The sequence below is a fragment of the Plectropomus leopardus genome, chromosome 12, assembly GCF_026936395.1.
Source record: "Plectropomus leopardus strain MGB_pleo_1.0 chromosome 12, ASM2693639v1, whole genome shotgun sequence".
Taxonomy (NCBI): domain Eukaryota; kingdom Metazoa; phylum Chordata; class Actinopteri; order Perciformes; family Serranidae; genus Plectropomus; species Plectropomus leopardus.
The window spans coordinates 15,547,441-15,560,315 of NC_142187.1; the positions used below are offsets into that span (position 1 = coordinate 15,547,441).

A 12,875-nucleotide genomic window follows, 5' to 3' on the forward strand; every position below is an offset into this window, starting at 1 on the left:
TACAGATAAAATGTATGAGAATTTGCAGGGAGACAAAGAGTATGCGAGCAAAGAGACAGAAAAAGAACGACGTAATCTGAAAAATAAAAAAGCCACATGGAGACATAAGCCATCCCCAATGAATAAGCAGGCCATTATCCTGAAGAATGACGGCCTGGGGCGGTGATTATGCTGCTATTATATCTTTAACAGCATGGTTTGTCAAAACACACAGACCCCCACCCCAACCCTGCTCCTACACACACACACACACACACACACACACACACACACACACACACACACACACACACACACACACACACACACACACACACACACACACACACACACACACACACACACACACACACACACACACGCAAGGCAATCAGGCTACTCATATCCAAAATGTGCCCTTGCTCTTCCCGCAGTAAACTTTACATGGCTGTGTGACATTGCTCTGCTGTTAATTGAGTGGGCCTTTAACATATATTTAGCCCTCAGTGTGTGTAAATAAGAAATGCACCCTGACTACAATTCCTCCGACCGTCATGAATGACCACGATCCAACGATTGGAGAGACGAGGATAATGATCTCACCAGATTAGCAGCGTTAATGTGGGAGTAACACCTCACCCTAACTCTGTTGTGTTTTATTACACCACATATATGTGGTGTGTTTGTGTGTGTGTGTGTGTGTGTGTGTCCTCAGCCAAGGGCATCCTGATCGTATGACTGATAAGATTGTGGTGTTGGATATGCAGCAGGAGTGAATGTCCTTGTTATCCGGGGGTACGAATCTGTCCAGGTACACGGCAGGATTTCCTCCCATGGGGCTCTGGAGCAGAGAACACAACACAATACTCTTGTTCCGAATGTTCTCTCTTTTCTTAACACCCATCCCCCAAACACACACACAAGGCCTGGGGGTTGAACAGGGATTGCTAGATTGTACTGCTGCAGGGTCAAGTGTGTTGAGCTCTTGATGCTGGATCAGGTGCTTCCATCTCTAACACTCAGGCTTGTATATTCATCACTTTAGCCCCATAACCGCCCCTATCTCCATCTACTTTCCTTTAAGCAAGTGATAACATGTGTGTATTTTTCTGTGTGTGTGAGGTTTGAAAAGACTGTGCCCAGTCGCCCAATAGATTGTGGCAGCAACATGAAGACATGAACCCAATACATAAATCATTTCAGACAGACAGTTCAACTCTAAAGGTATACTATGCAGGATTTTTTTCTAAAATATATTTAACTACAGAGACTCTGCTCTCTGCCTTCTTATTTTGATGTGGTCAGAAGATTTTTGGGTGTGTATCCTCCGGTCAATAACATCATGCAGGTGAGGTGTAGGACTTTTTTAAAAAAGTAGCAATCTGGTAGTAGCACCTGGATGTTTAAAGAGAACTAGATAAAGTGTTCAGTTCTATTAAAGCTGGTCAGTGGCGCATGAAGACAAACAAGTCCAACCTCTCAGGTGTAAAATTATCTGGATCATCTGCATCTACCTTCCGGTTAAGTCCTCTGCTAACATGAGTGGGGATAAAATGATTTGGCAAGACATTCGAAATGTTATCGGACCGAATGGGTCAAATCCAGATATTGAAACGAGCTGCAGGGGTCATGACACTCAAAATAAATAAATACACCGAAAATGTTACTTTTACAATGTAAGTCTATGACAAAAAGTCTTTTTGGCCTGTATGACATGGCATTACGAACCCAGAAGCTGAAATTCCACAGTTTGGCCACTATGAAAACTGGCGTCAAAGCTGGTACACTTCCTGGGGGCCTGGGTAGTGGCAGCACTCATCCATGATGAAACTACAAAAAACAGCAGTCACAGTGCAGAGGGGGCACAAATAAAGCAAGGCTTAACACCAAGTGGACAAAGCTCATTTCAAAATTAGAGTAAATTTGAGGTTGGCTTTCACTTTCACTAGAGAGCACTGAAGAAGAGGATGTGGATTAAAAGCACGCAGAGTTGGCCTGTTTTCAGGTAGACAGGTGCGTGCTGGCGTAGTGCTGGGCGGTAGACGAGTTTATCTGATCCGTCAATCTTTACAAATCAACACCTGATAGTCCACCAGTGGCATGATTATCAGTGTCGGGGGAAAAAAGGTTAAATCAAAATCAAATTGAACTGTGCCAGTAAAATCAAAAGTCCAATCTGATCGCTGATGTTTGATGACATTAAAATGTTTTAATATTTGATGAACCCATGACAGTAGAATAGGCCACTATAAGCATATATAAAGGAGAGGGGTAGGGGTGCTGTGATATATAGTAAAACCGCCACTATCTTAAAAACATTGTGATACAAATTTTTGATTCACAACTCGGCACTATGCCGACGGTTAGCTTAGTTAGCTTGGTAAAGCTGGTTCTTAAACCATGACACGGGTACCAGTGGTGGTACGGGGAGGAATATGAAATATGATGATTAAATCAGTTGATTTTAATATATATAACACTATCAAAATACCACAACATTTTAAATGAAAATACTTCAACTTGCATGTGGTATTGTTTAAATTGTAAACTTGAGATCTGTGAAATGTAATTTTAACTGAGTTTTGCCTTTGCTTTAATACTTTTGTTTCCATATCAACCTGGTACATGTTCAGATTCATAAACATAGCACAGGCATACATCAATGATTAGTTGCGAGCTGTTGAATGATTGCAACAATGTAACGTCCTTACAGCCGTAGCTCGCAGTGTACATACAGTGTGGGGACGAGGGGCCAGGCTTAAATGTTGTGTTTCAAAACAGAAACCTACAATTCCTGCGTACACCTTAGTGCTAGGCAATATGCAGAAAATCAAATATTACAGTATTTTTGACCAAATACCTCAAAATCCATATTGTAGGCTTGACTACTGGTGCTTTCACACACATCTCTCTACTGCAATGCAGCCTTCAAAACCAGGGCAAGACCAGAATTACAATATTACAATATCCAAAACTCAAGACCATATCTAGTCTCATATCACAATAGGGATATAATATTGATGCCCACCACTAGTATACCTTAGTATACCTGTCTCAATAATTATTTTATAAAAGCAAACGTAACATTTAAATATTGCAGAGTACACATTTTTTATACCATGGAATTAAGATTGCAGTAAAGCTATACATACTTTCAAACAAGAAAGGTCTGTGTGTGATTTACATAGACCCACCATTTGCTGTATCTTCTGCTTTGACTCTCTTTTTTTCTCTTTCACACACACATACACACACACACACACACAGCCCCCGGAGCAAGCCCCCCACACAAAAATCACAGTGTACCATTCAATCAGTGCTTTTTTTCCCTCCCTCCTCTCCATGGTTCTCTTAAAGGTTTTAACCATGGCGAGAATGAAAAGTGCCAGCGTTAGAAACCTCGGCCCATTGAGGAGGTGACAGGGTCTGCCAGAATATGATCCTAATCCTGTTTCCAGCATTCTTTTAGCCCACTGGCATTGCCATTTCGCCGCATATTCTCTGAGCTGTCAGGCCCAGGGAAATCCCTCTAATAGCGCATTGCCCAGATACACATCAAAGCCCTCCTGGAAACCACCAGCAGGAACTTAACGGAGAGGGGAGCACAAGTACAATCAGGCTCACAGCTGCACATACACATGCAGAAAAAGAACCTGGCTGGAAAACATCGTGCTCAAATAAATTCGACTCATGCATGATGCTTGAGAGTGAAACTTCTCTAAAAAATTAATACGGCAACAACGCTTGCCCCTCTTTGACTTTTTACCCTCTAACTTTTATCGTGACATGTTAAATAAAGAATAGGGGAAGAGACGGGGCAAAGATAGATGATTACAGAGATAGAGAAACAACAAGAGGAGTGATATCAAGAGGGAGACAACAGGTGGCTAAACTGTGTATCCTGGGCCACCCTCCTTTAGTTCCACTTCATCTTCCATTTTCTTCTTGTCCTTTTTCTCTTAAACACTCTGACTGCCACCTCGCCCCTCCCCGGGTAATCTTCTTAGAGAGAAGAAAACCCCCATTCTCTCTTTTCTTAATCTGGCTGCAGCCTAAACCTACGCTTGCATTTCCAATGCGGGCCTCACTGAACCAAACGGCAGCGCTCTCAGCCAGTTTATGGAGTCTATCGGAGAATGCTTAGATCACATATTGAGTTTGTGTCTGGTATACAAAGCTGGTCTAAAACCATTCAAAGGGCAGTCTGTGGTGCTGATGGAAAACACTTTTAGCTGTTAGGTGCAACAAAAAGTGTGCAACTATCTCACGTGACATCATCAAATGTAACATAAAAGCAAGACTGGTCCACAATATGGCATGTTATGTGAACTCGCCACCAGATTTTCTAGGAAGATTTGTCCTTATGAAATTTTTAAAAGAAAACACACATTAAGTGGGTAATAGGTAGAGATGAAATGGCATGAAAAATTCATATCACAACCACAATTATTACAGTTTTCAGGGATAAAATGGGCTGAAAATGTCCTAAAAGTACTTAAACACACACTGAAATCATGTCACCTAGTTTAATTTTGAAAACTACAAATATAATTTGCAACACACTGAATAAACAGTAAAGTAAAATCATAGTCAATACCTTATGTAAACACATATCAAATGTGCATTAACATTAAAGATAGCCTGTCTTTGAAATGCTCCCTTGAGTATTTGTGTCACGAGATAAGGATAAGTGACCAGTAGCATCACTGGGTTTACCGGCTGCATACTCACTCTGTAGCTGCTCGCGTTGCTGTGCCCACGTCTGCAACAATACTGTCAACTTATGTTGATGCTAGTTTTTTTCAAAGTGCAGTAATCAAACACAGTTTTAATTAATGATGATAATTCAGATCTGAAATGGTCCTGCTCGTATCTGTCTGTGTTTTACTTAAGCCATGGCTGATATGCTTTACATCATGATTACTGTTCTTAAACTTGTATCTTCATTTTAGGCAGCCAAATTCCCAAGGTACTGCAGATAAAAACTAACCTCCTGGCTAATTCTGGCATGATAAAAGTGATGTTTATTAATATGCACTGTCCCTGAGATAAAAGAAAATAAATAAAAATCAAACTAATCATCAGAAATTTTATCTCGGATTAACTTTAACCAGTACATTTCAAATTAAAGCAAATTAAATACATCTCAACTAAATGTACATCATTATGTTACTGGAAAAATTATAGAAAAATACTATATTGCCAAAAAGAGCACCTGCTGATTTATATGCAACTTAGTCTTTAATTGCTTAAATCATCTGACAGTTGATTAATTATATATTATCATAGAGCCCAACCATATTATGAAGGAAAGTATCTGTTAAAAGTACTACATGTAACCATGACAGAATGTAAATGGTCGTCCACAGTAAAGTATGAAATCCAGTATGTCTAGAAATCTGTTTGTGAGCTTTATTTTTGTGGTAATAGATCTATGACTGCAATTACCTGGAAGATTGTCAATATATATGAGGTATGCAAAAGTTTTTATCCTTTTTTGTTATTTGTTTTTCTCCTTTAGAGGAGGGGAGGTCCACTGTACAAGCCTGTGGCTTCTTGACCTCTACTGACACCTTGCTGTTTTTTTTTGTTTTTTTTTTACTATCTGGATTTTACAAATTTTATGTGTGTAAAAAAGAAAAGAAATCTAAGGAAAAAAAAGCATGCATGTCATCTGTACCTCCACATTCTGTTTGATCACAGTAACAAAAGTTTCACTTAAAGGTGACCAATGATCAATGAGGTGGCTGAAACCAGACCCACCCACATACAATACATGGATCCAAAAAGTCTGGGACCTTTATCAAAATAAACAAATATATATAATAATATATATACTCATTAAGTAAACAATAGGGTCCTGTCTTGGCTTTTATTAATACAATGAGGTTTATCACCTAGTAGGGCTCTGCTCAACTCTTACTTTTATATTCCCCCCATGCATACATCACATGCATACATTATCTGTCATAGTCTATAGAAAAAAAATTGCACTTATATTTCATCTGTGCGATTGCTGTGCAGAGTGAACAATTACAACTACTATTTTAAATGTCTTTCTAATTTATTTGTTTATTTTTTCTATTTAACTGGGTTGGCTGTTTACTACTTTAGAATCAATGTCTAAGTTGTTTTCTTTTTCTTTTTATGGCATTTTTTAATATAATGTGTACAAATGTTATTTATAGCTGACAAAGAAAAGGGAAAATTCATACACTGGATTGTTGTTGATGAAAACTAAATAAAAATTAGTTGAAAAAAAAGACAACCGGATGACTGTAAAAGTAAATAGAAAATGCAGAAATAAAAGGCCAAAACATCAACAGCTGTAATCCGAAAAAAAAAAAAAAATCCACACTGTATAGCATTTTCTATCCTCCCTGTGGCTGAGAGCAGCAGCTTCCTGCTGGGCTCAGTCTACACAGTGCATCTGTGACAAAGACCCCCACCAGTGAAATCCTGTCTCCCGCCGCCAACTGGGACGCGTCTGATCTTCACCTCTGGGCTGAAAACACCGCAGTTGGTACAGCAGCATCTGCTTTAAATACACAGACTAACACTAAGTCACCATGTGTGTCTTTACCAAACATGAAGACACCTAAATGTTCATCTCTATGTTGCCGTTGCTGTCGTGGCAGGTAGTCAACACATGCAGACAAAAAATCTGTAACCCCTGTTTCTCTTCAGAGGTGTCAGTTTCAGTGACTTTTCCCTTCTGCTGTCATTTAACAACCTATTGTAGGTGCTAAGTTTTTACATGTGGAGGTCATAATGAATGGGCAAAAGATCATTCATTCAGTAGCTTGTGTGGTACGAGGTGAGAATATAACACTATTACAGTGTTTTGCATGTTTACTAGAAAAAAAGCCACTTTTAAATTGTATTTGAAAGCGCAAGAGAAGCGTGGTTGTGTAGTTAAATCCATAATATTCATCTTTCTAATACACAGCACACGTCTCCCTAACACAGGCTTACACACAGGGACACAAATGCACAGCGGTGCATTGGCTAATTCAATAATAAAGCAGACAGCCGGTGGAGTCTATAGACATGCAGAGTAGAGAGTAACTCATCTCTAACAGTCTGCCGTCTCCTGAGTGTTAAAACATGTAAATTTATGTAAGAGCCCATAGGAAACACATATTTACAATACGTTTAGGTAATCACAAGATGTGCGAGGAGGCATTCAAGGCCCTGGAGACGAAAGCAGTCAATACAAAAATAGTTTTTATGTGTCATTAATTCCCTCTGCATTCCCAGATACATCCCCCTTTTACCGCAGTAATACAGTAATCACTCACAATCGCACAGGAAATTATCTGCACTCATCTGTGGAATAAAAAAGCGGAGGGGCAAAACAGGGCGAGACGTCCCATTTTAGCTCTCTGCTGCCTCTTTAATGTTCATCTGGGAGCCGCATGGCTGCCGTCCATCCCTGCACGGGGATGGGAGTCGGCTCCTGCACTTGGAGCAGCTTAATGACAGTGGGTATGGATGGTGGACTCGTTAGACACACACATACACACACCTTTTTCACGCTACATTGCCTGGCCAGGACAACATAAAGGGTCATCGGCGGTGTGATGGAAAAAGAGGCACCTCAGCGCTCACATTAGGCAGTGATAAGAGGAAACATTTCACCTGAGTGATGTCAATGCAAAACAGAGTCAATCCAGCTATAATAATGAAAGTTGCACAGATTCAGATGTGAAAAGCCAAATGGTCAAATAAGTCATTACCTGCCTGTTCATTATGCCCTCCTTCCACATACCCACATATTGTGTTATTAGGCAAAGCTATCAAACCTGATGAATAACTATAGAACAAGCCAAACCCATTTTCAGGGGAGAGTTAAAGAGAGCAGGTAATTCTGATGGAAATGTGTGTTTCAGTAATGTGATCTCTGAGGACATAAATACTGGAGCTCCTGTCAACATATAACCTTTACAGACATACCCTTAGTGTCCTCTAGTGGGAACAGGATATACTGAACAGGATACTTTTAATATTAAGCTACTGTTGCCACCTACAGGGTAAAAATAAAACTATAAAAAGAAAAACACTTTAGTCCAAAAATGTTGGTAAATCAGAGTTTTGACTTACTTTAAAGGATAACTTTAGTATTTTTCAACCTGGACCCTATTTTTCCCAGTGTTTTTTTGTCATTTTGTTTGTTTTTTAATGCCACTGACAGGCACAGATTGTTATTATAAGTGTCTGACACCACTATGATATGAACAATTTATTGCAACCAAACCAAAGCTGGTGATTGCTCAAACAGTGGAAAGACAAACAAAGACAGTTTTTAGGAGTTTTATTTTATTTCTTCTTTGAATCAAGTGTTATTTACAATGATGAAATTATTGTTCATTCAAATCGAGTCTGGTGGGTTTGGCGATTGCAATTTTGGGGCTGCTCCTAGATAAACAAAAATGATCTTACTCTTTAACAAGACGCTCTATGTCTGTAGGGAACCAGAAACACACCCCAAATCCCCATCACGTAATCTACCAGACTCCTTTTAAATAAATTGTTATTTAAGCTTGTATAAAGCCATAATATTTTTACGTCTAACTGAGAGAATTAGGGGTTTATTTCAACCAAACTAGAGTTGGTGATTGTTGGAACAGTGGAAAGATGAACCAAGACGGCTTTTGTGAGTTTTTTTGTTTGTTTTTTTCTATCATCATAAGTGTGTTTTAGGATGATAAAATTTATGCCTATTTAAATGCAGGCTGGCAGGTTTGACAATAGCAATTTCTGTTTTAACAAAAATGATCTTACTCTTTAACATAACAGGCTATCTCTGTAGGGATCCTTTAAATAATGTTTTCATACACTTATAATAAGATTTTGAGCTAGTCTGTGACAAAAACAAGCACTTTTATTATATGGAAATTGAAGGTGCACAGCTGCACATTAATGTTTCATGATGGCGTGTGCCAGCTGCAGCAGTCCTTTCGGTACCAACCAATTTTAAAAATTGTCGTCTCCGTTTGTCACTTAGACAAAACAAATGGGAAAATGGGGTCCAGGTTAAAAAAAACTGTTGATGCCCTTTAAAAAACAAGAATTCTCTTAAATTAATTTGACGTTAATGTTGGTTGAGTCCAAAAGTCTCCATTAAAAAAAACCCTGTCATTCAGTGCCGTCCCCAATAATGTCACAGTACCAGTCCTCCAACTGGATTAATTGCGATTACAGTCACAGTGTGTAGTCCAGTGTTTCAACAGTCCACCACCACGAGGAAAAGTTCACCTTCAGTGCTCCAGCAGCCACAGTTTATACATAAAGACGAGCCAAGAAGATCATCTCATAAGTCCTTAAGTCAGTCATTCAAATGTCCACAGGATTTTTGGCAAAGCTGTCCATCAGTCCACACAAGCTACGTGAGCCTCCTCAGCTTGCACATGTAGATGGGGCCAAAGTTAGCGGCTAAGTGCGGGATTACCATCTCACCCAGGTGGAGGTCGGGAGCGAAGTGAAAGGTTTTCCTAAACATGTGTGTGAGGGGTCGCAGATCAACAACCTGAATGTAGGTATGACCAGCACAGGGGGAGAGAGGAAAAGAGGAAGGTGAAATTATTTGTTGTGAATTGGTTCTCATGTTCATCATTAGGATGTCCTGATAGTCCAGAGGTCAGAACCGTAATGATAAATTATTTTCCACTACTGTTGAGAAATGTGAAGTGAGGGATAAGGCCAAACAAATAAAAAGCCAACAGGAAGCGTGAACTGTCTGACACGCTTACTGATAATTAACACCTCAAAGGGCATTATCCGGCTTACACCATGGTCATTGCCAGAGAAAAAAAAAGAAAATTCATTCATATTTTCGTACAATTTGCAATCAAAATGTAATGTTTTTCACAAACTTTCACAATCTGGTAACACCTTAGAGTTTACCTAATACCGGAAACAATCATCACTGTCCCATGAGTTTATTATGCATCACATTGTTCACTACTCAGTGAACAGGACAAGCTTTATCCAACTTGGCAATAAAGAGATATTTATAGTCCCCTCTGCTTGTAGAAACCTTTGAACCAACACTCAAAAATAACAGAGGATGAGGCACTGAAAGACGATGTGTTGGAAATAAATTGTGAACAGATGCTTTGACTGCATCCCTGTTGCTATGGTTACTTATATTAGATACAGGCTGTTACTATTGTGTAACCAGTGCATTCACTTTAGAGCAGTTAACAGACAGTTTTATCAGACCGTGTTTAGGGTTTAATGGATGCCATCAGAATCGAGCATTCACCCAGGCCGTATAATCATCTCTAATAAACACTTACCTGTTAAGAGTGACAGTGTGTGACTGACCTGAAGGTTGATGCCGTGGTTCTCTCGAGCCAAGAAGACAGCTTGTTCCACCACACTCTGGTTCTGGGTTTGAGAAAGTGTGCACGTGGAATACAGGATGTCCCCACCTGGACGGGCTGCCGCGATTCCCGCCCTGTAGGATAGAGAGACCGTTTGTCACTCTGTATAAAATAATCATGTTAACTTCAGGCTTTGCTGTATATTGATGTGACAAAATGCAACCACATAAAATGTTTTATCGACACTCTCTTTACATTTTTCACCAAAACTTACAACAACAGCTCCAGCTGTAGCTGTGGAAGTCTTCGTCTCTCACCGATCCTGTTCTTTCCGAATATATTGTTGTCGTCCTCCATGAGTGAATGTCTGTCTGTGGTGCAGGGGACATCAACAAGCACCTGACAGAAGGAAAAGAGAGGAGGAGGTGGACAAAGTGGTGGTGTTAAGATAAACATATCATTGATTCAAACACTGGCAACATGATTACACAACAATGGCCTACTCTGTCAAAAGTGTCCCTTTCGATGTCCGCCCAAGTGGTGCCATCGTAGGAGGTGATACGTAATTTCTCAGCCGTCAAAAGCAGCTTAGGAACGTAGCTGTGGAGGACTTTTCTCAGTCGTGACGTCCGAGACACTGAGGTGTCATTTGCACACAAGAAACCTGTAGAGCAGATGATGGAGTTAACTACGACTAAAAATCAGAACAACAGCGCTATGTGAGGAAAACAGAAGATGAGAGCGGTCCTCCTCTTACCAACAGACTGGGTCTGAAGCAGAGCCAGTGTTTTACCTCCCGGGGCAGCACAGAGGTCAAGCACACTGTGACCTTCTTGAACATCCAGTGCCACACAAGGCAGCACAGATGCTGCGTCCATCAGGTAGTAACCCAGCAACCCACACATGTCGGGTCTTTAGAAGACAAAAGGAAAAGGAATCAAACTTTAAAAAAAAAACATGAAACAGTTAGTAATTCTCATTTGGAGGAGAACAAAATCCTCTAAATGTTTAACCACTTTGACTCACTAAAGTAACAACACAGTTAATGTCAACTGTTTTCTTATAACTGACAGCTGAAGCAAATATTTTGAATTCACGCATCAAAATATTCTTGATTGCTACTTTTTTTTTTAAAATAACGAACAGATAAGCTTACCGCGCAGACTTGAATCTTGTGATATCGCCTCTTGGAAACACGAAGCACTTGATGTTATGGCTGAGCTGTAGAGAGGATAGCTGCTGACCATCAGTGTCAGATTTCTTTCTGGATTCCTCCTCGGCTGTAACTCCTGATTCTTGCTCCAAGTATTGCTGAGCTGCAGTGACAAAGAAAAAAGCTGAATTGATCATATGAGGAGAGAGATTAGGCTTTTAAATGACAGAAAAAAATTGCAGTTCAATATTAGGGGTTTTAGGGAAAATTGACTTGCACGTGGCTTTTTGCAATGAACAAAGATTAGCTTTTACTTTCTGCTTCTTTTTTTTTGCCATTTCTCATTAATGCAATGATCAACCAGTTTTTCCAACTTCTGCAAACCTTATCATAGACAAAGGCATTTTCTTGACTTATATTTCATTGATTACACTAATCATTTTTTAAATTTTTATCTTAAAAATATAGCTCATTTTGTTCAATGTTATATCACCTTTGACTTTAAGGATTTTAAATCATTTTTATTATTTTGTTCATTTTGATTTTTGTAAAGCACTGCACTGAAAGTGCTTTACATTATTTTTTAATTATAATTTAATTATTTTTGAGGAAAAAACGTATAGGAATTAAGAACTTCAGTTCACACTCAGCGATAATATGGTTTAAATTATAATTCTAGTTTAATACGAATTATTATGTTTCTGACATGTATATTTCAAATTGTACTGTACTTCCCTGCACCTTCTATTGAGAGGCTTGTTGACCACAATAAAACCAAATGTTGATGAAAAATTAGAAATTTTAGCACTGGTCTCTTAATTTTTTTGGTTGTCAGGGCAAAACATGACAGATTCATCTTTGAGGAATAATTTTTGTTTTACAAAATCAGCATGTACAAAATAAGAACAATTACATGCAAATAAAGGGCTGCCATTACATCTACTTAGAGAATTGCTAGTTTTTTTCTATGCAATTTCTTAAAAGCAAAAACAAAAAAATCACATAAATGCCATGATGTCAAGATTTTTTTTTTAAGTTCTGCACGCCATGCTTGATATAATATTATCAGGTAGAGTGAGTCTGGGGTAAATGCACACCTACCGTCTGTATCTATGTCACTGAGGAAGTCTCTACATCCCTGGGCTTCGAGGTCTGCCAGAACTGAATCATGGGAGAAATTATTGAAGAGGGCTCCGTATTTCCTCTCTGAAAGCAGGGCGGCTCTGACTGACGGCCACAGCTGCCCCAGCTGGACGCTGTAGGTGGCATCAAAGTGCTGCAGGGCCAGACTGGTAGGAGGGTGCTTGGCACGTGTGGTGGCCTGTAAAGAAGCAAGGAGATCAAAACACTTATTTTAAATGTTTGCTTGCTTTGATGTTTATCTTTGTGTCTATGTGGTTAATTAGGGACTGTTC

At 39.4% G+C, this 12,875-nt stretch overlaps 1 protein-coding gene across 2 annotated transcripts in view; it reads right to left on the reverse strand.

Annotated features, from left to right (window-relative positions):
- nsun4 (NOP2/Sun RNA methyltransferase 4) overlaps positions 1-12,875 on the reverse strand; it is a 96,654-nt gene that overhangs the window by 82,827 nt on the left and 952 nt on the right. Inside the window, exons 2-8 of one of the 2 annotated variants that reach the window (XM_042498477.2) lie at positions 12,562-12,781; positions 11,464-11,623; positions 11,065-11,219; positions 10,811-10,971; positions 10,582-10,706; positions 10,309-10,441; positions 7,189-9,508 (exon numbers count right to left, since the gene is read on the reverse strand). In XM_042498477.2, the coding sequence (XP_042354411.2) occupies positions 9,365-9,508; positions 10,309-10,441; positions 10,582-10,706; positions 10,811-10,971; positions 11,065-11,219; positions 11,464-11,623; positions 12,562-12,781 (1,098 nt within the window). In that variant the 3' untranslated portion in view covers positions 7,189-9,364. Of the gene's footprint in view, positions 1-7,188; positions 9,509-10,308; positions 10,442-10,581; positions 10,707-10,810; positions 10,972-11,064; positions 11,220-11,463; positions 11,624-12,561; positions 12,782-12,875 lie in introns of those variants that run through there. The other variant, XM_088085252.1, reaches the window with a different exon arrangement.